Source organism: Venturia canescens, chromosome 6 (genome assembly GCF_019457755.1).
Source record: "Venturia canescens isolate UGA chromosome 6, ASM1945775v1, whole genome shotgun sequence".
Lineage (NCBI taxonomy): Eukaryota > Metazoa > Arthropoda > Insecta > Hymenoptera > Ichneumonidae > Venturia > Venturia canescens.
The window spans coordinates 1,417,098-1,443,809 of record NC_057426.1 but is presented as its reverse complement, the minus strand read 5'-3'; the positions used below and the strand labels follow the sequence as shown (position 1 = coordinate 1,443,809).

Sequence of the window (26,712 nt, the reverse complement as noted above, 5' to 3'; positions counted from 1 at the left end):
ATTTAAAGAAAAACATTTTAATTGCGGGAGATAAGCAGCTTACGTTCCTGCTCGTGCCTTGCGGTACACTCGATATATATACCAATCATACAACAAAAAACGTCCACCCTCGTCTCGAAAAAATAGACCCCCCTCCTCAAAGAAGTAAAAAACCAACGTGATCAACCGACAGACTCGTTTACCATTTTCAAACGAAAAACTTTCATCATTTTCTCTTCAACAACTGAAAAGTCGAATTTGCTCGCGGTTATTTCTAACGAAACATCTTTTCTCTGGTATTTTGATATTTTTTTTTTTTTGGTCATTTGGTGAAACCCTCGGTGAACGGTCGTTTTTAACCTAATTTTCATCTTCGAAATATTTCCCCGTGAAAAGTAAGAAGGTTTTGAAACACATCGGGTTTCGGATGGGAAAAAATATCATTTACTGAAAAAACACTTTGACCAGTACTTACCCTTCCACTGAAGACTGAAGACTGGATGTTCTCCGGCATCAAACGTCGAAATTGCGTTACGCGGCACAAAAATACGGCGGTATCTTTTATTGTACAAAAAAAAATGAAAAAAGGTTGAATATCACACTCGTTTTCTCAAGAATACTTTATTTTTACGATCTTTGTATACTACTACGGAAAAGGAGAGCTCGGAAAAATATTGTAGCGGGTGATAGAGCACGATCGTGAAAAGGTCGTAAAAGCTTGAGCACACTCTGTAATTGGGCATCAAATGGTAATATTTTCTATCCTAGCGTATCTTTTTCTCCGCGAATGTGCAAAAAACATGCCTATTTGCTAAACTCGATACTTAGACTTTTCTTATTGATATAATATTATCATCCGCGCATCTCACTTCGAAAAACATTATTCGAAAGCTTTAAGTCTTATAAAAGTGTTGAATTCGATTCCTTATTTCATTATCTCACTTACCTAGAGATCGTCTAGCCACTGCAACAATAAACACAAATCATAGAAACGAAAAGGAGTTTTAAAAAAGTTCAACGTATTTTTCCAAACAGTGAAAACAATAAATATATCGTCCGACCGAAAACGACAAGTTTGAGCACGCAAAAAGGCGGGAGCCCGTAAGCTGTGCAGTAAATTTGGTAGGTTAACCCAGAGCTGCGGAGCTGTCACGAGAGTTCCATCTCTCGGCTTTTTCTCGTACTGTGAAGCGACGCGTGTCGGTGAATTTGCGAGATGATAGTATGCCTTGTTACCGAGTTGGGAAGGCAACTCCCCGGGGTAATATCGCATACAATTATATGTCCACCCGAAAAAAAAGGAAAAAAGATATCATGCATTATGCATAATATAGCGATAGTCGAAACCAGCCCCGTCGTATTCGTTTCTCCTCCCCTCTGACTCTACCACCGCTGTTAAATCATGTCGCAGGCTTGGTTAACTCTGCAAATGATACGACAGCGGTATAGCGGTTCCCTCCCGCTGTTTTCTGCTCTTTCTCTTAGCAATCGCTTCGCCCTGCCACCTTGCAACAATGGATATAACCTTAAATGTCATTTGTTCACGATTATTTCTTATTTCAATCTACTCACCCTCCCGAAAATGATAATAATTCGATGAAAAAGTTACTTCAGTGAATCGAACGTTAGCAATTATTTTTAATGCGCAGCAGAGGCAACTGGCTTTCCATTTTATCTGTGACGATCCACCGCTGTCCTCTGAACAAAAGTGATTTATTTTCATATTTTTCGGTCTTAGATTCAATAACTTATCATTACTCAGGATATTAAGTGTCTGCGTTGATAAAAATCGAATCTTTTATTTACTCAAGTAGGAAAAACACAAAGCGAGTTCTTGATGACGCCGGCGCATCTTCTCCTCCATTACAGTTACGATGACGCAATAACCGCCATTTGACCAATCCTTCGTGGATTATTTGTCAATTCTCTAACTATCACGTTTCCAGCATTCGAACAATGGATAATATTTTTTCCAAGGTTTTGAAATATGAAGGGGATGAAGAAGGCCGATAAGCCGTTTTGACATAGAGCACACTTTATTTCCTTAACTGTTTATCATAATATTCATTTAGCATTGACCGAAATTGTATAATTGTTTACATCGTTCTTCATCAAATCGGAGTTTCATTTGTTGTTGTCTCTTTTTTTCTCGATAATTAATATAGTTAAGGTTAAATTTAGCATTATATAAGTTTAATTAATCGTAATGTATTGTCTGAAAGTATGTCACTCCTTAGCATCCCCTGGTCGTTAACCTGACACCTGCGTCACAGTGTGAATCATCAACGTGAGAGAAAGAGTGATCGAAGGAAAAAGTAATATAAAACAAGAAAAGAGACAAAAGTAACTACAACGAGAAACAGTGCTATGGGAAATCGTGAATCATCGTACGACGCGGAACAGACGAAGATTTACAAGTTTGTGTTCGATCGTTTAACGCTCTCGGGGAGAAAAACAGTGCCAAAACGTTCATCGCGTCGAGATCGAATTTTTCTGGCGCTCATGAAAACACAAGTAAGTCGCTAATTGTTGAAAATTCAGCATCCCCGAGATTTTCGTGACGGCTGTCGCCGCATGCTTTTTTTTAAATAATTCTTCTCGTCGATTATGTTTATGGTTTCTTGCCAGACCTTGGATGCAGAGTGACGTTATTTCCCACTTGCAACGGATCGAAGGGAATTCCTCCGATTGCCGAACAACGAGGGCTATGTACGAGAATTTTTCGGCGTGCTGGTTCGTTACTTTTGCTGCTGCGTTGTTCCCGAGCGCACCTTTTTCTCTCGTACATGGTCTTAGATTACAGTAGTAGAGTGCACGTGGCTTTGTCGCTGGGGCTATTTTCCCCTCTCTCTCTCTCTCTCTCTCTTCGGATTCTCTCATTAATCAACGTTTTTGTTTAAAAAATTTTCTTCCATTATAATTCGAAATATCGGAATAAAATTTATGCGAGCCTCATCCGAACGACAAAGCTCCATGCAGAACAATATTCAACATTTAACAATAGCCAACATTTATAGAATAGGATACCGATTTTTAGTATGTATGATTAATGATTTTTTCTTTCTCTTCTCATGTATAATTTCAAATTTCATTCGTCAGGTTTATATCGTATATAATTTAACCGCAACATCCCTTGAATTGAGTTTCCTGACGCAATAAATTCGCAGCTTCGAATTTGGGTGCGCAAGATTTGCTAATTTTAAATGGCAATCTTTCCGAGTTTGTCCTTCTCTCCCTTTCTCTCTTTTTCTCGATTTTACGTCAACGGCTTCAGTGTTCCTCAAATTTTTCATTCGTATTTTAAACTTTTTTCGAATATTGTTTTTCCGAAGCACGGTTTATCTCTGCTGAATGAAAGTTCTCGCGTGCGCACTCTCTTTCTTTCTCCATTTTGTCCTCTATCGGGAATCAAATTGGGTCTCCTAATTATGGATTTTTTTCTCGCTCGCTCTTATTGCTACGCCTCGAAGGCTCGACTCTCGAAACGCTTTTGAATATTCTCACTCGAGCTCTCAGTATACGTTTTCCTGCGAATCGCACAAACCGATTTCATTTTCATTTTTGTATATCGTTTCTCGATCGTTAATTGACATTTTTTTATTCGCTTCATTGTTTTCATTGTTTTATTTGTGTGTTGTGTGTTTTGTTTTTCTTTGTTTTCAGGTACACGAAACTCGAGAATCTTCACACCCGCGCACACACTTAGCACAGTGAATTTGACATTGATCCACGCGTATTTAATACCTTAGCGATTTTCAATTAGACCGTTCGGAAACAATAGTTTATTCCAGTTATTTCCTTACCATTGAATCTTTCTCTCTTGTGCGGTGAGTCGGTTGAGACAGACTTTTTTCTCGTTTCTGACTCTAACTTACACGGTTATTTCATTTTGTTTGAGGAAACACACTAGATTCGCAGTCGCAATCTCTATCATCCAATTGTTGTTGTAAGCATCAGTTGATGCACGACATCGATTTGAAAAATGTCGAGCTTCAGTATTGTGTGCGCGCGTGTGTCGTTGATGAAATTGCGTACAGATTCGAACTCGCGGCTGCTTTCACGTTTCTCAACTCGAACTCGAATCACATTTCGACTTTTTTCATTGGATTCTTTCTCGTCATTGTTATTCACCGCTAACAACGTTAATTCATCGACAATACGTCCGCAATAAATGTAATATCAATGATATCCATTTAACTTGCTTTTCTGACTCGTTGTCCTCTTTTATTACAATCTTTTCGGTCAAATCAGCATCTCAATGAAAATATCCGAATAGCAATTTTCGATTTTGCTCCTCCACGATTTTGCTCCCACCTATCCTGCTCCCTTGCTCTCGCTCGCAATCAATAAACGTTATGGCTAACTAACATATTTTCAACGATGTCAAGATTCTCCCTATAAAACAACTTATTACTCCGATTTCGAATAATTTCGGTTCAATCTGAATTATTTGCTCTTTTCGTTCTTTCGATAGATTCTTTCTCTCGTATTTTCGATGATATTCAACGAGAAACAAGACTAAAAGTATAACTAGTCGAAAAAGATAAATCATAATGAGACGGTTATCATTCGTCATACACGTATGTACATATAAATGTATAACGAATGAAACTATCGTTTGTAATATCGACGGTATGTATACGCGTTTATATATATATATAGACATATTTGTTGGTTTTTTTTGTTATCTCTCGCTTCTCTCGCTCTCTTTCTCTCCTTTTCTCGTACATACTCTAATGGTTTACAAGTTACGCTTAGGAAATATCGGTCGAAGAGTACCTAAAAACCACATGGCAACGCATATTATAACCAAGTTTCTTAATTACTTTCATTTTTCTTCTTCTGTTTTTTTTTTTTTTTTTTTCGTATTTTCTTTTTGTATTCTGGCCAATGAAATCTCGTCCACAGTCGTTATGTCGTTGGTTGGATTTCGAGAATTTAGGATCGGGTGTAGAGCTCTGTTATCGATTGCAAGGTTGGATCGTTATTGAACAATACGCGACGCGCTCTCTCTCTCTCTCTCTCTCTCTCTTTAATGTAAAGAATTATATGCGTATCAATGTAGAGGCGTGCGTGAATAAATCGGACAGCGGGAGAATCGCGAAAATGAGGTATTGGAAGAGTCGGTTAATGAAATTTTCGACCGCCTCGTCGAGAATGGCGTACGGAAAAATAGGACGATGCGACAAAAGAGCATCGCCGTGGAAAGTAACGCGGATAACGAATAAGGGAAAAGAAAAATGTTGTATCAACGGGGACTCGGGGCCTGGAAGAGATTCGCCGTCATTCGTTTTCGCTTAAACTAAAAATACTTATTCGAAAATGACGTCACCGTGAACGGTGTTGAAACATTAAGAAAATAACAGCACCCAAACAAAAATACGGTTTGAGAGATGGCTGAACGAATGTGGAATTCGCTTCAAGGAATTGATGGAACGTTCGAAACACACGAATCCTCAATTAATATTGTTCGAGCATCGTTTTCATGCTTTACGAATTATTCTTCTAATATCTACACGCACACTAATTCCAATCACTTTTGTCTAAAAACCGATGCAGCTCGACTACACCGTAACAAATATAACCATCGTTCAAATTATATTTTACACCAACGGAACGAATGAGGGGCTCACGGAGAGAGAGTCCTTTTGACCGTGTAAAAAGGAACTAAAATTCAGCGGTCGATTACGAAACAGTAATTAGGGTACACCGTCGAAGCGTCACGTTACGTCGAGTAAGTTTCGCATCAGAGCCTGCTTCTCCAAGCGCTTTGTTTTCTTCTTATTCTCTTTTATATCTTCCGCGTGAGTGTGTGCTTCTCTTTTCGTGACTCGGAAAGGTTTCTTACGTCGATAAAAGACACACCATAACATTTCGTATATATATATGTACATTAACATGCGTATAGAGGTTTTAGATTATTTGTTTTGTTTTGTTTTGTTTTTTTTTTTTTCGGGCAGAAATAGAGATATAGAGATTTGTTATTCCTTTCTTCCTTTTTATGTTCTTTTCTTTTTCTCGTTCTCGTCAATCCGTAAGTTTGGTAATAATTTGTTTGGATCGCGAGGGATTGGCGAAAGCTTTAAACTCATAACGCAAAGTGGAGCTCCGTATTTTTCTTTTCTTCCTCCGCTACTTCCTGTTTTATATTGTTGTTGTTGTTGTTGTTTCCTTTTTTCCGTTCGATCCTTTCGAGTAGGCTAGGAGCGTAGATTCTTGATTAATTGTAGACGCGAATGAAGAAATGCTGCACGGTCTTTGGTATCGCGGTTGTCGATACCAGTTTACGGTAATGGATTCACCACCTGGACGTAGGTTACTGGGAAATAACCCGTACGACCGTTCACACTTCCCTCGTACCAGTTGTCGTCGATTTTTTGAATCAAGGTGATCGTATCGTTTTCCTGAAATCAACATGGTCATTCACAGCTTCTGTAGCATTAAAATCATACTTGCCTAGAATTTCACTGTGAGTTCAAACTTGTTTTTTTATGAAATGCTCCTGGTATGCAATAATGAGGTTTATCTGGGAATCTTTGAAGCGTCCTCTAATTTGACTCGTTTACGAAACTTGAAGAGTTTCAGGAATGCGAAGAGCGTAGGAATCGAGCACGACTGACCTTGAATCCAAGTTCACCGGGATTTTCCGGCTCAAAGTCGTAGAGCGCCGTGCAACAAGGCTGCCTCGGCATTGGAGTCCTCGCCGGTGACTTGCTCGGCGATGGCAACGGGGATGCTGGAAATACGTTTTTGCATCGATTATTGAGCTCCATCGTGAATTCATCGAATCGCAATCGAATGCGAGCTTGCTTTATATTTTACAAAATCTTCATATAAACTCGATCGATTAGTTTCTGACAATAATCAAACGCATTGTTCAACGCATTTCTATTGATTTTTTCAAGCTATCAATCAAGTGCGGCTACCTCTGGTTCGGTGCAACTACGGGCTTTCGTTTCGGATCTAAACTTTTGGATCATCATACGCACCAGCGTTTGGGATAAAAGCGAAGGAAGGATCGGAGGGAAACGATTATTCTGTCGAGAGGAGAAAGAAAGAGGTGAAAAGAAGCATAGAAAAGCCGAGCAGACATTTGACAGCAACGTAAGTTAAGTAGGAAGTTTTCTAGTTTTACGAGTACACGGAGAGGCCCGCAAGGTAATAAAATAATGAGCAGTCGATCTGAAAAGATGCGGAGGAATTTGTCGTAACCCTCGGCTCTTCTCACTCGGCATTCCCAATGATAATAATAATAATTTGTCAAATAATTGCAACGACGCTTTCCCATTTTCTCACAAACAACATTGAAAAGATTGAAAAGAAAATAAATAAAAGTTTCAGGAGGGACGACGGAGCCATGCAAAAATTACCATTCGCTGATTGCGGCGGGTTTCCGGCCGGAAATAGCTCGAGCTGTGAGCGCTTGCCGTCCCCAGGGACCGGAGACCCGGCTCGACTTGACCCTACATCGTGTCAGGAAAGACATTCATGTACGCCAAACGTATACAGTATACATATAGCAAAAAGTGCATATGTATGAATGTATTGTTCATTAAGTTGGCTCATTTCTTTAGTTCTACGCATTCAAGTGTTTGGAACAGACGTTTAAAGTTGACAAGGGGATAATGAGCAAGTTTTTTATTAGAGTCGCGCGTTCAAGGCCCATCGAGACGAGGATTATCATGGGAGTAAGATTCGGTACAGCAAGAGTATTTGTGTTCGGATTGCCAGATCGGACAACAAGAAATTGAGTAAATGCACAAAATCTTTCAACAGAGTTTCCAAGCCACGACGATCAACTTAATAAGACACGTAGACACAGCCATCGATTATTCCCACGATTAGTAAAGGTTAGAAATTTCAGTTTCCTCTTCCAAAGCTGCGTCTCGTAATTGTGTAAAATGTCTGTTTTACCGTGTACGTAGAAGTGCCCACCGTTCATGCCGTCCGAGCCTGGTAGACCGCCCTCCACGTTCAGATCAGCCAACGTCTTCGGTACGAACTCCAGTTTGGGCCTGTTTGCTGCTTCGTCCTTCCTGAAATTGCCACGAAACACGATTAATCGAAGAATCATCTTCCGACATTGCTCTCGCTCGAGTGTAACCCATCGTTATAGTTTTTTTTTTTTTTTTATTTTCCCCACCCCCAAATTTCGACAAAATTTTGAAAAATGTTGACAAAACTCACTTCTCCAAAAGCGTTTCCGTGAGCACCCTGAGAATTTCGACGCATTGTTGGTGATACTCGAGGAGTGCTTCGCTAAAAGTTGCAAGTTGGGCAACCTGTTCCACCTGTAAAACCTAAGAGTAAAATTTTGTTCCATTTGGCACAGACCGAGCGTTTTTCTCACGATAGATGTATGAAGGAAGAGTGAGCGAGAGAGGAATGTGTGTATATGTCTTCATCGGTGCTCGTTCCACGTTGAATATCAACAATTAGTGTTGGTTCGTTTTCTTTTTTGTCTTTACTCCGAGTTGTTCTCGCACTTACGTCATTCTCCAGTAAGTTGAACATGCCCACTTGAGCGAGTTGGAGGCTCTCCGCGAATTTTTCCTCAGCTTGGCGAATTTCATCGTCTGAAACGTGAGAACCTGTACGCAAACGTTGCGTCGTACGATTCATTAAAAAGTGCACTACGGGGTTGCTGCAGTCCTAAAAAAAAACTAATTAAACTAACGATCATTAATTCTATTCATCTATTACTATAACAATGCTCTATCGTAAGATAAATCAAGATCCATCTCTCTAAGTCGTTCCCTTCTACATCGGTGCTCCGCATTTTCTTTTGTTTTTCTTTTTCCAAAAATCACCGGATCCAAGAATGAATTAAAAAAGTGTAACTACGGTCGAGAATTGCACAAGCAACCAACCAAAACGACTCGATAATAATTAAATTATTCGAAAATTCGCCCTTCCCTCATCGAATTATTTCCATTGCCACTTTATACTGTCACCATATAAAAAACTCCATTTTTTACAAAATTTTGTCAACATTTTAAACGAATAATGCGATACGAATTTTAGATTAAAATAACTATTAACAGTCTTTGAAAAAGCAATAAAAGTTGCCACATAGCAGAGATACGAAAGCAATGGTTAAATTGTGTTTGAGAGGACATCACATATGAGAGTTTAAAGAGGTGACTTAAAAATATTGGAATATTTCTAATATGAACAATAAGTACTCTCAAACATTTTTCTCAATTTCGATAGATTTTCAAATTTTCATCCAATACAAAAAACTCTAATAAAAATCGTAGCAAAGTGCTTAGCACATCTTGAGGCATCCCATAGACAAAGCCACGCCACGGTTTCGTGCTACTTTTTGTGTATCAAATAGGAAATAGTTCTTGAAATTTGTATGTTCAGTCACAAGTATGCAAGTACAGTAGCTCAGCAACAAATATGGGTGAAAACAAATTAAAGAAAATTGAACTGCCATTATTTCTCAATTCATAAAATGCCACTCTAAAATAAATAATCGAACTTTTCGCTTTGTTTTTTTTAGGGAAAGTGCATCGCTCAAAGGATCAACTCTCGAGCGAAAAGGCGCAAGCATCGTGAAGCATTTCTAATCCACGGCGCCCTGGTGATTCCGGTGATACTTGAGAACTATAAGTATAGAAATGAGGACTCGGTTGGAAGAGCGATAATAGAATCGTCAGGCTATAATTAACGAGCGTGTCGAGCGCAACTTACCCCTCATAGGGTACAAAGTTGGAGGTATAATTGTGGTGAGAAATGAGCAGGGAGCATCGTCGGCGCGAGTACGTTTAACGAGGGAACGTACAGTTTTGTACGTATATAAGGAAGAAGTTAGTATCGACCCAGCGGCGGGGGTGTCGATAAGACGGTTTATGTAAGAGTATTGTACGTCAACGTCTCACAATCGGAATAAGAGATAGCCAATGGCCAAATGGCCAAATGGCCAAAGTTCAAGCTTCGACTGTTTACTTGGACTCTCCTTTACGAAATCAAAGTCAACGTGTGCTATTATGAATTTTAATATCTAGTCTTTCCTTCTAACGAAGCTTGAGCGTTAACCGAGCAATCTCACACCGCAATTCGGTCGAAAAGTAATCAGTCGCGTTATGCAGGGCGTTCGGAATTTCCGATAGCGAGTTTTTTTTATTCGATTTCCAATTTTTCATTCATCACCGAATGAGATTTGTCATTACTGAAGAACGAATCTCGTATCTCGTTGCTTCGAATTTTGCACGATTTTTTCATTCTACGATTTGAGAGTCGGTTGCTCCAGCTTCCTCGGGAAAATGGATAAGCTTTTGAGCGGGGGTGGTACGTGTTCTTGATCGTTTTACGGTTACGAAAATCCTAAACGCCGCGTAAACGTACCCGCATGGGGAGTCGATGCGTTCGATCTCGCTGGGCTACCGAGGTGCGGACTCGACGATAACTTCCCAATGGCTAATTAACAAAAATTTCATAACAAACATACGAACGATATACATGCAACATTGAAATTTTTCGTTTCTTTGTGTGTTTGTTTGTACGCTTGTTCGTCGCTGAGCACATGCGTGAGGTCAAAATAATACCATCGATAATGACGGTGCGGTCGACGAGGCTCGTAGGGTGTAATTTATTCAAGCGCGTTATCCGACCAAGTGAGAAACCATCGAATTACCTTTTGCCTGGCGTCTTCGTTTGCAATCGAAATCGAGTCTTCGGCCTTGAAGTTTCTTTCGATGATGCTGCAAAAAGGTGAAGCGAAATTTATGAATTCCCCGTTTTCCGTTGTGTTCGATACAAAGGCCAAACTTTTTTAATATCAACTCGGCCAATCTCACCATAACTTCTTTGAGGTCCTTGGTCTGCAGATGGTGCAACGGTTCAAGGAAGTTTTGCTTTATGTTGTCGTCCAGCGAATACTTAACGTCGGCCATCTGTCTCATGGCCTCGCCCATTTCTATCAGTGCGACACCTGAGAAAACATCGAATCGAGTGTTTCAATCAAGAATATTGTGAATCGAGCCCACCACCAAAAGCGACCAGGTTCTTCGAAGCATTAGTCCCACAAAGATGACAAGAATCAAAAGTGCTGAAATGATTATTCAGTCCTACCAAAAACGCTGTCCTCGCCCATTTTCTTGCCGTACATGAGCATACAATCGCCGAGGGTACCCTCGGGCTGTGGATACGTCGAAGCCTTAGCCTGACCGCTCAGCTTGCTGATTCCCTTGACCGCGGCCATCTTCGCTCGCGCCGTTGGATTTGGTTGCAGAAACTCTTTCGTCTTGAGCTGCAATTCCTCCACGAGTTCGCACGTGACGTCTGTTTTCTGTCGCGTGCATTCGCGTGAAAACAAAAAAAAAAGAAAAACAATTATTCAAACCCGTCGTTTTGACGTTTTGCTCCCATAAACGTTTTTTTCTGCTCGTCGTTTCCCATTTCGTAAGAGACTTTTGTTTGCTTTTTCCCCTTTAATGTTCCCTTTATAACTTGTGACTCGACGAATTATTATTTTAATCCCGGAAGACCTGAAGCCGCGGACAAACCTTAATGAGCCAAGGTACTCGGTGAAATATAAATTTCATTTGCTCACCCTCTCCATATCCACAAAGTCGACGTCGAGCTTTGTGCCTTCCGCTCCTCCCATCTTTTCTGTCATGTACTGCAACGTAAAGAGAATGTTTTAAAACACCGTATCAAAGAAAACGTGACTAATTCTTTGGACCGCTCGAGCTCTTCTCCGTTGCTCGAAGCTTTCCCAACCGCAGAACAAACACACACATCGGTGTGTGTGTGTGTGTTTTTCATTAGGGTTCTCGAATCGTATCGAAAACTTGATCCTACATAAGTAAAATCATGCGAGAAGCAATTTTCTTCCTTCCATATTCCAGTAAGCAGAGAACAGGATTCAATTTTTCTGTGCGCCTATTCTCTCCGCGCGGATAAGCCAGTAAAATGTTCTTTAAACAAACGCGAAGTTTCCAGCTTCATTTCTTATACACTCGAGTGTTATTTTGCTCTCCTTTTCTCGTGAGACACATTGGATGCGTGCGTGGGTTCCGAAGCATCAGAGGCCCCTTTGCTCGTTGGCGAGAGGGTTGCCAGTCAACGGGGAAAAGCCGGGCCGGAGATTTTAGCAACTGAAAGGACAAACCTCGGATCAATATCCGAGGCGGTCTCTCGCGGGAGGGGGTATTCTCATACACACGTTTCCATCGGGCAAGCCGGCGAAGTGTGTTCTCGGCCGCTTTTTTCGAATCCATTCGATCGCATTAGTCGAAAAATACGCTTTTTTCCACCCTCGTTTCGGGCTTGATCTCTGATCGGGAAACGATAGCGCGATATAAATCAATTTCCGGGGGATGAACGTGACTTGACTCGGCACCGCTGCGAGTTCTGAGGACGAAAAGCACCGCGGAGTTAATTATTTGGGAATACGAGGAAGATTCGCGGCTCGCGATAAGATGCGGGGGCAATGCATGTGCACGCCGGATCAATATATTCTCTGGACGAAATTTCAGCTCCGAGCCGCTCCTCTCCACCGAACGCACGAGTGTGATGCAATATCTCGAAAGATGAGGCTCGCGAGCGGGAGACTGAGGGAGAGCGGACAACGTCGCGCGACTGAATTTGTCCTAAGTTCACTGGGTCTCGAGGTAAATCGATATCCCACGCGTTTATGTATACGAACGCTCTATATATTGAAAGTCTTATTGATTCGCGTGTACAAAGAAATAAATATATCCGCTAGTAAGATTGATAATTGCAGGCGAAGCGCCCCTTGGAAGGGGTTCGCATTCGCCGGAGCAGGTTGAACCGCGATCGATTGGAATAAATACATCGTCGTTTGACAGAGCGTTATACTTGTTGAAATATCTAATGGGAGAATAAAAAAATGTCGACAAAGGACCGTTGGGTTGCGAGAATAAAAATAGATTAACCGGATATCGTATTTGAAAATAATTGCACGTTCATTCTCGGTTCGACTACGAAAAAATAAAATATAAAATAGCAATCTTCTGTCAAAGGTTTTCTTGCTTCGTCGACTCGATCTCAATTAGCATGGACCCGATTATCTTGAGTCGTGACGTCTCGAAGGCATTATAAAAAAAGGTCGTCAAAGAACTTTGATTATCTCTTCTGCACATAACTTTGTGATGATGGGAAACAGAAGCTCGTGAGAAAAGTTAATGGAAAAAATACACTCTCCGTTCGCAGTTATTGTTCCCAGCATATTTTCTGATAAAAGTATTGAAAAAAGGACGGTCCGCTGTTAAAAGAGGGAGGACCGTAGGAAAGGAAAATACGAGGAGACTCGTGAAAGAGTTGAGGTTTTGCCAGGAAAACGACACCTCGACGATTCGCAGGAACGCGAATGGATACGAGGGCGACGCGGTGGCGTGCCAGACCAACGTCGTGCATGCGAAAACGCGAGTCTCCGCTCGTGTGTGTGTGTTTTTTCATACACGTCTAATGGATAATGGCTGCGAAAGGGGAAACGGGGTCGCGAGTAAGGAAGAATCCTTTTTGCCCTCTGGCTCGCGCGCCGCGTCGCCCTCTCCGTGCCGGCGTCCTTTCCAACCCCTTTCTTACCGCCCTCGCTCATAAATTTCCACTCGAATTTGTGCTAAAACCGCACTGTGCTCCGAATGATCAAGCCAAAAGTTCAACCAAGCGAAATTGTAAAACTCCGATGGACGCTTCGACCAAGTTTTACTCAAAGTCCCCAAAATTCAAGTTTCTCATTTTTCGTAGTTTCTCGAATCACACTATTTCTGCTTTCAGATCGAATTTCTTCATTTTCCAATCGACAATCCTCGTGGGAGTGGTTTTCGAATCGACATCGATGAGTGTTTCAATCGCAGGAATATAATTTCTTATTCACCACCAACATGGATGGATTGAAAATGAATTTTCTAATGAATCACCCTGAATACAGAAATGATTTTTCTCCAAATTGAGCTCTCTTTCGTTCCACGAGAAGCTGAAAAACTATCGCGAACATGTGAGCGTGGAAGCTTGGAAAAAAGAGAGTAATAAGAAAATACGTGGTGGCTGATTCGACGAGTGAAAAAGGGTGAGGAGTTGGGAGCGTTAAAGTGGCGAGAAACGTTCTACAGCCGCTTCTGTGTGTATACGTGGAACGGGGAATCCACGCTTCGATTGTCCTCTCCGCGGGGCTCTCTCCCGCTAGACCCTGACCCATATCCGAGCAGAGCGACCCACATTCGTGCGTCTCGTTACTCGAGAGCCTCGGGAGCGAAGAGTCACGAGAATATCCATCGAAATACGTGTGTACGCGTGTATAACGATTCGCTAGTTTTCCCCTTGGGAAAACTGAGGTTCCTCAACGGCGAGCATGGCCGCTAGGTGAGGTCGGCGAATTGACCCAAATCGCCGCATTCTCCGCTATCATCGCGCGCGCCTTTCATCCTGTATTTTCATTCCGAAGCTTTCGATTGTAAGGAGAGATCAAATGGAGCTCAAATCGGAGCATCTTGATGTTGAACGAACCGTCCATTTTTGTGAAGGCAAACCTGCGCCGGAACCGAGGATTCCACAGTACTTTTTATGTGCAGCATTTTACGAGGGATGCTACGTGGGATTCTATGAAAAATGTCAGAGACGAGGAGAGAATCGAGCAACTAACTCGTGATCGAGTCCAGGAAAAGTTCATGATAAACACACACACACGCGCGCGCGCCACCGCTCTCGATACCTCGACTCTTTTTTAATCAGCTGGAAACGTAATTAAGTCGGAGAGGAGGAATTCTTGTTGAAGCAGAGGATGTACAAAGGTCAGGTACTTCTAGAGAACCCCCGAGTCACTTGTCCCTCTCTCAGCGTTTTTTTTTCAGCTGGTTTGTCAATCCTCGGAGTTTAAGTGAGAACGTACATGTTTGCAGGGGGAGGAAGAAGGAAAAGAGTCGAGTACATTCGTCGTGGAAAGGCCTCTTCGAAGAGTGACGGACCTGGACAATATTTGCTTTCCTATGGAGAGTTGCCGAGCGGTCGGAAAACCGCGGGTCATTTTTCGCCCGAGTTAATGTTAATTCGATGAGTTTTCCTGCTCGCGGAATTCTCATGGGGGAACCGCTGGGATCGGTAACTTGGCTAAACGATCGAGCCACACGTTGAATAAAAGCTCTTCCGGCATAGTACGAAAACGTCGATATACATGCACGGAGCTGTATTTGTTTGGGAAATGCGTGGGTGGATCGCTCGCTCGAGCCGCGATGCAAAGTGGCCGGAGAGCATCGGCATGCGGCGAGGCAAATTCCACGTGCACGCAAACCCCAACCCTGCCAGGTTCTAACTTTCCGGTGAATTTTGTTTTAGTGCTCGAGTTCCAATCTCGTTGGGTCCTCGTGAGGTCAACCGGCAAATGGAGAACGTCACTGACGAGGGCGTTTGGGCGTTCGTTCCCGCCCTTGGAATATCACCGACGGGACCTTCCTTCGTTAACTCGATTCGACTCGAAATCATCGTAACAATTTTTAATGCGGATCACGAGAAGTATCGGTGCAAAGGAAATCGAATTGACTCGATCGATTGTTCGAATCGACCCTCGATGTTTAACCCGCCCAGCAAACTCGTTCGAGTCCTCAATTCCCGACGAGCCTCGCGAGCAATTTCTCCGTCCAGAAAAATCGAACCCTGGTAGACGCTGAGTCGATTGAAAATAAGGAGAAAAATTGATGTTTTCGTAGGAAGCATAAGACTTGCCTGATTGGCCTTGTTGATCTGTTTTTTGAGTCCTGCGAACGCCATCGTGTTGCCTGCACCTTTGCTGGGTCACGATCGAGCGGTAGAAGTTGAGTGTCGGGCTGAAACATAAAAAGTTGCGGAAAATGTGAATCGCAGCTCGGTCGAAAAATTGGATCAGTAAATTCGCTCGAAGCGTTGATATTTTCGTTTTTTTTTTTTTTTTTCTCGTTTTTGCGACTCCTCGGCTCGTTTAGTCTCGCATTCGCATCGGTCTCGTCGGAATACAAGTACACGCTATTGGCACAGGTGTCTCATCCGAGATTATGAATCTATATACCTTCCGACGACGACCGAATTGCGCTCGTATTATTTTATTACATAACCGTAGTGCACGGATCAATAAAAATGTAAGCCCTGAATGGAGAAAAGACTCGAAATACGAGAGAGTCATGATCGTTGAGATTATAATTTATGTGACAATTTGAACTGAAATTAATTTGAAGAAGAAAAACGAGCGAGACCAAAGTGATTTTTTGAGGCCGCGGTAAATAAATTAAATGGGAGAACAGAGAGGCGAGGTGGCTCGATAAGCGGTAAGAGAATGGTCGCGCGCGAGTCCCTCGGCGAACGAGAGTATATTTCCCCCGTATTTCGAGGGTGCATGGGAGCAGCGCAAGGAAACGAGCAGACAAATGAGGTTTTTGTCTGGAACGGAGGGACCGAGAGACGGCTGGCGATGCTTCTTATTCGCGAGACTTAAACTTGCGACTTTTACTGCCGTTTATCTCGCATCGTGCTTGTTTCAACGGATTGAGCGATCGAACGTTTTCGTTGTGGATCGCGCAAAGGATTGAGTTTGCGATTGTCAGCGGCCATCTGTCAAGCGTTGCGAATTTTTTCATCTCCGACGATTGCTCGATTCTCAAGTCGAAAGTTTCGAGATTAAATTGAGGGACAAGAAAGCACGAGGAACGAAGAGCCTCGTACATCTGGAAAGCACTCGCTTCCTCCGGTCCCCCGTTTTTCTCGTATGTCAGCAAAGAATGGAAGTCCAATGGAAAGAAGATCTAAAGCGTTCGAGCTTTTTTAACTTACTACCTCAAAAAAAGGATTTTCGTTAGAACGCAGTGAATCTCACCTTCGTAAAGTCTGAAACACTCGCGAAATATTCAGGACTTATTTGGACGTGCCACCAACGCGAAAAGCTCACTCGCCTCCGTTAGCAGTGTCTTATCCACCGGAATCTCGTTCGTTCCGATCGGATACTCGGAAGCGGAAAAAATCGTGACAATTCAGCACCGAAGGAGAATAAATTAGTAGCGTGTACTAAGAAAAAACGAGGACGACGAGAGAGAATTGAAAACGGGAACGAATCCGCGCGTGGCTTCCTCGAATAATTAAAAAAAAGGCGATCACCGTGCGAGAGCCTTTCGGACACTGCGCCTTACTCAACTAGGGGTAGTTTTGAGTGGAGCGCGGATCGATACGGCCAAGAGCCACCAGCCATTCGGTACGCCGCACTCTGCTCGCTCTCTCCCTCTCCCTTTTTCTAATCGAGAAACACGACGTTCGCGTCTCCGCGCACCTCGAGCCGCCGCCGCCGCTGCCGCCGCAACAACCCCACGAGCACGCGTACTCGCATCGACGTCAAACGTTAAATTGAAAAAATGAAGATTTACGCGGGCCGCCTCCGTACGCGAATCAACTTTATTTCACTTCGTCACCCCTCGTTTTTCCAGCCCCCAAATCTCGCTCACGATAATATTCGCTATCTTTGTAAAATTGTTTCCTTCTCTCATCCGATCCCGCTTCAAGTATACTTCGGTCACGTTTATTCGAGTCTATTTATAATGAAATATGCGGAAATCAAACTCCTACGAAATCGTTGATACTCGCAAACCGCTGCTCACCCCCCGCAGCTCCGAAAAAAGTTGCTCATTTTTATTCTTTACAGCTCTGTAAAGTGTGTTGTTGATTTTACCGCGCAACGAGAGCTGGAGGAATCGTAACGAAAAGAGACTGAGCTCGTAACCGACATAAATACTTTTGATCGGTAGTGTACGACTCGTGTGCAGTAGATTCGTGCACGAGACACTCGACAATAATACGCTGGAGACAAATGTAGCCAGATAAATGGCCCCGGGATGCATATGCATGCCGCGGAGGCTGCTCGCTGCAGCCTACCGAGGAAAGATAAAAGCTCGAGTAACCGTTTCCCCCGCGGCTCTTCATCCTTTGATTAATCGTTTCGAATAAGCGCCTTCCCGTGATGTTATTTTCGTTGTCATCGCTTTTTCCAGAAAGGGGGAGAAAAGTTGTCGAGTTGGCGAAAAGCCGAATTTTGGGCAACTTTTCTATCGTGCCAGGGAGAGCGTCGAGGCGAGAGAGGGAACAAGATAGCGGAGACCGAGTTCCATGCCCGCTGCTGCGACGCCCCTTCCGAGTCGCCGGAATATCGCACGATTCATCCGCTTCGAGAGCGGATGAATCGTCTCCTCGCCTTCCTATCGCTCCGATTCCTTCCTTTTTTTTTTGCTGCAGCAATCGTTTGACGCTCCGAATTATTCGTGGAGACTCGAGAGGCTACAACGGGGGGGGGGGGGGGGGAGCCGCCCCGGGAGCAGAGGAATTGAGTTTGTAGTATGCGTTAATTTAGTACGAAATTGAAAGGGCAATGAGCGAGCGCGCCCGGAGCTCAGTGAATTAGTCACTCGCGGTTGAGGCTCACAATGGCATTTTTCTCAGCGTCTGTCGAGCACATGTACGAATACGAATGACCGCACGGAGGAAAAATATGGGAGAGAGCTATCGCTCCCGTTGTCAAATCCTTCGGCGATATCAGAGCGATATCAGATTTCGAAGAGCAAGCTTCCCGAGGAAAACCGAGTCGATAGCGATGACGTTGGACACACGGGCCCTCGAGACCAATCAGACTTTTCATCAGGCGATGATAATCTCGCGCGAAAAGCCGCTGCTGGCATCGAGGGATCGAGAAATTTGCAAAGTTATGAGAACGCTCGTTTGATCTTAAAAAATCCATTGGAAAAAAAAAAAAAACGATTCTCCAAACGCCAGCAGTAACTGTAATTTGCATCGGGCCAGAATCGCCTCCTTTGATCTATCGACTCGTGTACGGCGATGCGTCAACAAATTGCAACGAGATGAGTAACGCACTGGGAGCGAATTGAAACCGTTGAGCTATATCGTCGCGGCTGTAGAAACGGAGGGGGTCTCGAGATTTCTTTTATTTTCGATAAAATTAACATTTTACTTGATAAAAATATGAAAATTTGACGTTTCTCCACTGTTTTGTATGACTGCAATGATATTTTGTAATATTTCTTGCTTTCATGAATAATCACGGCGGCAGGTGTTTTTCAGAAGCACATAACAATTCGTGAATTCTCTCATGCTCGTCGCTCACCGTGACGGAGAATGGAGGTTTTTCATTAGCGCTAATTAGGGGTTATTATTACAACAAGTTGTAATTTCGTCAAAGTGAGACGACGCGGTCGTAAAATATGAGACAAGTCAATCGAATCAATGGAAAATTCATCGGGTTAAAATTTTTCATCGCGCTTACCGGCGCGGCGCGCTGAATGACGGGAGAGCGCGAACGGGTGGCACTGAATCCACACAATGCGAGAGATCGCACGATCAAATAGCGGGTAAATTTGAGAAAAATTGCTCGTCACTACCGCACGATTGGGCCGATCGATGCAATTTTCGTTCCTGCGTGACGGGCGTTATTGGTACACTTTTCATTCCAATTTTCAAAAAGAACGCTCACTGGCGGATTCACGACGCGATGTCGAATAAACGGCGAATCGACAGACTCTTTCAAGATTTTTTCATTCAAAATATTGTCTACGGATAGTTATGAATGGTCAATGGTAAAAGAAGAAAAAGAAAAGATTCTCGCCAAAGCAGACTCTTCGAAAAACAATTCTCGAAATTAAGAACGTTTCAAGGACGCGTGCAGTAAGCATGTGCGTTAAAAATGAGAGAGTACGTACCTCTTGGGCGTAAATAAAAATCCTAATTTTTAAGTCGTCCTCCGGTATTTGTGTGTACTATAAAATATTACGATATTCGACCACGAGGGTTCCTTCTTCACTTTTAATCTCGTACACCGTAAAGAATGAATAAATTGTGCAATTTATCGGAACTCGGGGATATACCGCGGTATTATCACTACGATTCCATTTTATTCGATTCGCAGATAAACGATTTGACACTTGATCGAATATAAAACGAAATCTGCTGTTTGACTAACCGTAAATATAAATAGATTTATCGGTTCGTACAAGAAGAGCTATATCGACGTGCACCGACTCTCGGGTCGCTCGAGTTTTAACCTCCCACGGAGATAATTGTTTGACACGGAACATGGACAAAACAGCTGTTCCGCAGGTTCGTCCATTCGCCGCGAGAGGCGCTCCTCGCTAATAAGGGCGGGGGCCGAAGGGCGAGGGGAGAATTTTTTAAAATCTATTTTATATTATTGCCATTTTGAGGAATAATCAAGGGAAAGGCACGTACGATCAAAGAGATTACCCCGCGAACGAACGAGGATGCCAGCACGTGCTGCCAAAGGATCGATGAGTTGCGCCATCCATTGAGACTTTCACGTACCTGCGAATCACTTCGATTCAAATGATTGAAAACAAAAAATATCGATAAATCAAACCGTTGGTAAGCAGCGTCCCGCCAAAAATAACAAGTTTCGACGCTTCCAACGATCACTACATTCCCAAAGTCAATCTTTTATTACAATCACAAGATAATGCACGTCGTGCACGCACCTTGATTTTAAATGTTCACGATTTCGAGCTAGTCTCGTTTCTTTTTTTTATTCATTTATTATTAACATAATTGATACAGCATATTTGATCATTTGACATAAGGATGGTGGCGATTGGTCAAGCTTTTTACACCTCGATGCTGAATTGGATAATTCGAAAAGAAATGATGAATCGTAATAATAGTTATTAAACAGTCGCGCGAGTGAAATAAATTTCATTATTCGGCGATGTGTTGTCGAATGAATGACGAGGGATAGTTTTGAGTTGACAAATTTAGTATGGTTCGTTTAGAACGGTTGAAAAAGTGAAAAACTCTTTCAATAATGTTTTATCGACATCGTCGGGAATTGTCGAAAGCATTTGTTGAAACTGATCTTCTCCCATCACCCTCCGGAGAGTAATGAGTTGATTTTGCAGGGTGTCTTTGAGAGAAACGATGTGAGCAGGATCGCTAAGCAAGAGCTTATCGACTCTTCGATCGTGCTCCGACAAGTAACTTACTTCGAATTCAGAGGATGAACTCGGTTGTTCGCCGGAGGGCTGAGCACTGCAACGAAAAAAATGAACGACTGCACGTTTTTTGACAGACCAACAATAAATAAGTTTTGAGTCCAATATGATATGGAACTTACTCGGGATACTCAATTTCAAGTCTGAATGTCTCCGCGATACGATATATCATCTGAGGAAAGTGTTGAAAAACTATTTGCGGACTATCCGGGCTTAATAGCGAGCAAAGTCCCAAAGACAAAAGCTTCGTTGAGTTCGTTAAGGAGGTCATACGAATTACCCAAACTTCTATTATTTGACCGAGAACGCTTTCCTCCGTAGCATTATCGCCGACGCTCCGAGCGAGTTCACTTATGACTTGGGCAAACGTTTCTTTCGAACTAAGCAGAACTCGAGACATGATACACAAAGACATCAACATCAGATCGAACGATGCCGTTCCTTTGTAGACGTTCCTAATCGTTTTGTGAATAATAATGTTGTTCCATTAAAAATAATTCATTGGAATGTTTGTTTAGTACCATTAAAAGAGTGAGACTCACTCGAATATTTTGGCCAAAATAGGTTTCATCAATTGTATACTTTCTTGCGGTAGAACCATCAAACAAGTTTCGAAGAGTCTTGAAATCACAGCTACTTCTTCATCTCTCATATCACTGATACGTGACTTGAACAAATCGATGAGCAGATGTCCGTGTTCGCAGATAAATTCCATGGGAACGAGTACAACGTAAGCTGTCATTATGTCCATGCACCGTCGAAGATTTTCCGACGAACAATCTGAGTGTTTTCGAATAATAAGAAATCGTTTGTTTCGAAGACATCTGTATGATGTTGATTAGAAAAAAATTATAAACTGACCGAACAGATCCGGCATGTTCTTCAGAAGGCCCATCATTCCTGGGCTTGAAGTTGAAGTAGCTTCTAATAACGCGAGCCAAAGTTCGAGACCATTTTCCAAGAGGTAAACGTGATCGTCTTGATGAACGTCGCAACTGAGACCAACAACCGCGACGACTAGAGGCTCGATGGTGACACAGTCCGAACCCAGAGCCTGTCGAGAAATTTAAAAAATCGTGTTCAATTAGTATCTATCCCTATGACGAACATATTCATCACGTTTTAGACCTGTTGCGAGGCTTTGTGATAACGGTACTTACGTTAGCCAAATTTACAAGCACCGAAACGATTCCACATCGCAACATATTGTGCTCCTCCGATTGTTGCCAAAGATCAGGTAGATAAGCGATGAATGAATTTAGATAGGGTTTTATGCCGAAGACAGTACGCTGAATCAAGAACGATATTCCACAAAGAACCCGCATCTAAAACCCACAATCGTGTGGTTAGAAAACAAAAACACAAGATAATCCACATGAGAAGACGATTTGAAATGAAAAAAATCAAATAACCTTCGTGTCACATTCGTTGGATTCTTTAAGAAGCGAGCACAGCATGAAAAAGGCTGATTCTAAATAGGTCTGAAAGTCCTCTGGCTTAAAATCGAATCCACTGATAAGCTGTTGAAGAGCATCACTAGCGGCTAATCTGATACAAAGATCTTCCTCTGATCTCAGTGACTGAATGATTAGTTCGTACGCTTCCTGTTTCAGCTTTCGACTCATATTTGTATCGCTGATCCCTTGTCCAATTAGCCAACAGACTCGTCTCCTGATTATTCTGTAGTTAGTACCCCGTAGCTGAAGCTCTTGTTTTAACACCGTTGACCACCATTGATCAAAATCAACCTGCGAATGAGGTTGGATTAAAATCAATGGATGAATAATTTTTTCGCGATCGAGGGCGCATTCGTTTTATTTCATTTTAATCCTAGCATACTTTGTTCACCGACCTTGCCGTCGAGAAAAAATAATGTGAGGCCGAACGCAGTGTAGAGAGCATCTTTGAGTAATATAGCGTTTAAATCGTTTGGATCTGCTGGCTGATGATGCCTCTGCAAAAGGTCCATTAACATGGATTTGGGAGCTTCATAAAATTCCTGGATTAACGCTACAAAAATTGCCTTGGTACACGGCTGTAAATGAAAATACATTATACAATAATATCATATCAAAATAATAATAAAATAATATATCATTCATTGGATTTAATCCAAAAGTCTGTCTGAGTTTGCGTTACCCTTGAACTGTATTTCCACGCATTGCGATATTCTTCAATGACTGAAATTCGTCAATAACGGAAACATTTTAGTAATGATTTACAATTGAGAATTAAGTGCAGAGCATCGAGGATGGGATATATTTTGGGCATCAAATAACGTAAATATTATTTAAAAATTCTTTAGATAAAATCGAGTTATAGTTACCAAAGTTCTCGGGATCGGTGTCCCAAAGCTCCAAATCCGCTGGTGTCAGTAAAAAATAGTGCGTCACCAGCCTGTAGCAAATTTCCGTCAACCTCTGATCGGTGAAAAAATCTCGCTGGTAGTGTTTTACTCGATCATATAATTCTGGATCAAGCTCTGTGCAAAACTTATTATTTGACCAGGATTCAAATTCAAGACTCCGATCAGAGATTATTATAAAAGAAAAAAGATGCTTAACTGCTTGGGTCCGATCTTGTAGCGCCCCATCTCTGTTTGAACGCTTTCAACGAAAGTATTATTTTGAGTATATTTAAACACTGAATAGTAAATCTTTCGAAGGTTAAACGCTGGCCAGCTTCGGTAAAGCAGTAGAAATAGGTAAATTCCAGGGACGTTGGTATTACTTCAACATAACAGGATGGAAGAAATTCCAATACTCCCAACAACACTTTAGTCAAATGTACGAGAAATTTGTCACAAACTTCTATATGAATGCCTCGCGATATCAGTGTTTTTCCTGAAACGAATAAAAATCATACAAAAGATTATTCATGTAATTTCATTGACCGAGTTATCACGATTTCAGTCAATAATTTGCGTATGAAACTAACTGCACTCGAGGGTAGCTCTCGCCCGTTCGAAAATCACTTTCAAAAAGGGTATATCTCGGGAGTTGGGCGGAAATCCGTGGACCGTCAAATGTTTGAGAATCTTCAAAAGGAGATGAGCTTTTCCCATTATCTCTTGCAGTTGTTGAACGTCCGCGCCGTTCGAGGCTAATATGAGGAACGATTCCGAAAAAGTATTCCATAGGTTGAAAATAAAGTTGGATATATTGGAGGAAAGCTCCCGAAACAGCTGCTGATCCTCCAACAAACGCTTGGAAGCCAAAGTTTTGACAACCCTTTGAAGAGTGTATATGGCACGATGCTGCGTCAGTGAATTTTGTGCTCCCGCTGCTTCGAGAAGCGTCGGAATCAATGTATTCCACTCTCTGGGACAATCCAACCTGTAGATCATCACTCGCTTCTATTATTCTGACCAAATTTTCATAACGCATGAATGATGTTTTCATACCTCGCTATTTTGGCGATTGCCTCTGCTATCTGGATTGCCAAGTGATCAATAGGTTCATTAAAATTTGAAATCAAACGCTGGCGTAAAAGTTCTTTTTCATCTTCTGCCATCGCGCTGTTGAATACAACCACATGTTTTTCCTTTCTCAAAACACCTATTCGTAAAGTCTGCTGTTTAAAATCCTGGTAACTTTTCGGTTGATACTTACTTGGGAGCTGTTTTTCTCCAATATCTTTCAACTCCATTCTTAAAGTATAAAACAGCCATCCATCTTACATTCATCGCCAGGGAATGATTGGAAAATACATCCTGATGGAAAAGTCAGCATATTTATTCGAGCTTAATTATTATTTCTTTTCATATGAAAGAAAGATGAGGTTTCGTACTGCTTCAAGGTTTTGTATCAAAGTTCCATGCACATTTATTTCTGTTCTTGCTTATTGGGGTCTGACATAGAAGCGTAGCTAACCGAAAATAGAGTGCAACAATGAGTGTATGTGTCAAATTTATTAATGACTCGCGGGTGTTAATGGATCAGGAACATCCTAACTCAAGTTCAATATTTAACACCAGATATGACATTAACTTTTTTCAAAACTCAACATGAAAAACTTACGAATAACGCAGTGTAGAGACCTCTCTCCGTTTCCCATTGCTTCAATATCTGTTCAGCAGGTGTCAATATTTTAGGATCTTGGCTACAGGCTTGTTCCAGAACTTGTATAAGAGCCGTATCCATTGTTATCCTACCTGTTTGTAGAGTTAATTTTCTGCTTGTTTTAATTTTTTTCTGGTCATGTTGATAAAACAAAATAAGAATAGTTACAGAAATTCAATTCCATTGTCCATGTCTGAATAGTTTTTGTTCTTGCTAACAAATCACATGAGCACTGAGAAGACTATTTCTCTATACGATTATTTTTTAACTATAAACTTTCAATTTCCATTCACAATAAAATATAAAATAAATATTCACAAATAAAACGGTGAAACGATCTATGAAAAAATTTGGTATCTAACTCTTGTAATGATAACGTTGGTGATATATCATAAATGTCTTATCCTCAGTGAATCTAAATTCTAACCTTTCAAACAAGACAAAATACTCGTTTTTGTTTACGTTTTACCTTGCTGAATTAGAGATGACGTATCAAGAGTAATAGTACTCAGTTGATTTTCGATACATTCCATATCGAGAGTTTGATTTTTTTTCTTATATTAATTTGATGAATATAAATGTGTACGTATTGCGAACTATATTATATATCAACGAAAGTCAAACCCGCCCGTGTTGCCCGTGTGTCCGCGGCATTCCGGTGTTCGGCAAAGCGAACACAGCCTCTTTTTTATTATCTTTTGGTACGTATAAACTGTATAATCCCTTGCATGAAACTCTGCGGCCCCGGTCTCCGCTACACTATACACTATCGTCTAATTTAGCTCATTTCTTTTTACTTATTTCTCGGATCGAATTCAACATGCGGCGATGACTGTGCAGCACTGTATGCTCACTGCTTTCCGACCTTCTCGAATAATAAATCTCCGTACTTTTTTGACACAATCTTTATCCTCGTTGTTCTCGCGCTGTTATACGCGCTCAGTCAGACACGATACACGCGGTGGCGGTTGTGATAGACAGTTACGTGTACGCAATTCCTGTATACGACATGCGCGCGTACACATGAACGTATTGCTACACGAACCGCCAAGCCGCCGAGTCGCCGATATTACGTGTAGAACATGTGATGAGGCATGGATATTTTTTATTACAAGTATGGGAATAAGTGATTGTTTCCGAAAGTTATCAAGTCTCGGTCAAGGCCTTTTTTTCCTTTGCAAACTGTCATAATTTTTCTGATAATGCTTATGCCCGTTTTCTCCAACGTTAATCTGAGTTTAAACTCGGTTCATCCTATCTCGAAACTGTGTGAAAAAAAAAAAATTGAACTGAGTTTGAACCGCGTCGGAGAAAACGGCCATTAATGTTTCCTTCGTCGTCTCTACCGACTCTATCTCTCCTCCAGATCCTTATGCCCCTTTTCTCCAACGTTAATCCGAGTTTAAACTCGGTTCATCCTATCTCGAAACTATATTTAAAAAATTGAATTGAGTTTGAACTGCATCGGAGAAAACGGCCATTAGAGGCAAATGCCGCAGTTTTTAATCATGAATGTTCACATCAGCAAACATATCCAATATCATTATTTCATCATCTCACATATTGGGATTTATTGACATGGAGGAGTGCCAAACAGAAAAATTGTCAGTCAGAAGGGTGCAACGAAACATGTAATCCGTGTTGTGGCACATTTATATAAGTGCCATTTGACTATGAGTTGC

The 26,712-nt window shown here is 41.8% G+C and overlaps 2 protein-coding genes and 1 long non-coding RNA gene across 13 annotated transcripts; 1 reads left to right on the top strand and 2 right to left on the bottom strand.

Moving 5' to 3' along the window:
- Window positions 1-1,996: 1,996 nt before the first annotated feature.
- On the bottom strand, window positions 1,997-20,031 carry EndoA (endophilin-A). 10 transcript variants are annotated; one of them, XM_043422191.1, is made up of 13 exons: window positions 19,671-20,031; window positions 15,673-15,773; window positions 11,540-11,608; window positions 11,059-11,275; window positions 10,785-10,918; window positions 10,622-10,688; window positions 10,333-10,404; window positions 8,470-8,555; window positions 8,167-8,279; window positions 7,915-8,015; window positions 7,350-7,442; window positions 6,600-6,715; window positions 1,997-6,383 (listed from the first exon to the last, which is right to left on the bottom strand). In XM_043422191.1, exons 2-13 carry the CDS (start codon window positions 15,715-15,717, stop codon window positions 6,264-6,266), a joined length of 1,233 nt encoding a protein of 410 aa, XP_043278126.1. In that variant the 5' UTR covers window positions 15,718-15,773; window positions 19,671-20,031; the 3' UTR covers window positions 1,997-6,263. The 10 variants fall into 10 exon arrangements, with proteins under 10 accessions (XP_043278126.1, XP_043278125.1, XP_043278127.1 ...); XM_043422190.1 differs by lacking the exon at window positions 19,671-20,031 and adding an exon at window positions 16,793-17,157; XM_043422192.1 differs by lacking the exon at window positions 19,671-20,031 and adding an exon at window positions 16,793-17,155 and having other exon boundaries at window positions 8,167-8,270.
- LOC122412560 (uncharacterized) lies at window positions 6,710-7,823 on the top strand. Its single transcript, XR_006261386.1, has 3 exons — window positions 6,710-7,083; window positions 7,315-7,469; window positions 7,625-7,823. It is a non-coding gene; the product is annotated as an uncharacterized lncRNA (long non-coding RNA).
- Window positions 20,032-20,460: 429 nt separating the features above from the next.
- On the bottom strand, window positions 20,461-26,076 carry Impbeta11 (importin beta11). 2 transcript variants are annotated; one of them, XM_043422181.1, is made up of 15 exons: window positions 25,500-26,076; window positions 24,989-25,122; window positions 24,581-24,681; window positions 24,373-24,486; window positions 23,907-24,304; window positions 23,534-23,812; window positions 23,296-23,451; window positions 23,109-23,149; window positions 22,822-23,004; window positions 22,382-22,717; window positions 22,130-22,294; window positions 21,831-22,023; window positions 21,512-21,749; window positions 21,092-21,424; window positions 20,461-21,006 (listed from the first exon to the last, which is right to left on the bottom strand). In XM_043422181.1, exons 1-15 carry the CDS (start codon window positions 25,561-25,563, stop codon window positions 20,733-20,735), a joined length of 3,009 nt encoding a protein of 1,002 aa, XP_043278116.1. In that variant the 5' UTR covers window positions 25,564-26,076; the 3' UTR covers window positions 20,461-20,732. The 2 variants fall into 2 exon arrangements, with proteins under 2 accessions (XP_043278116.1, XP_043278117.1); XM_043422182.1 differs by having other exon boundaries at window positions 24,989-25,118; window positions 25,500-26,075.
- Window positions 26,077-26,712: the final 636 nt, after the last annotated feature.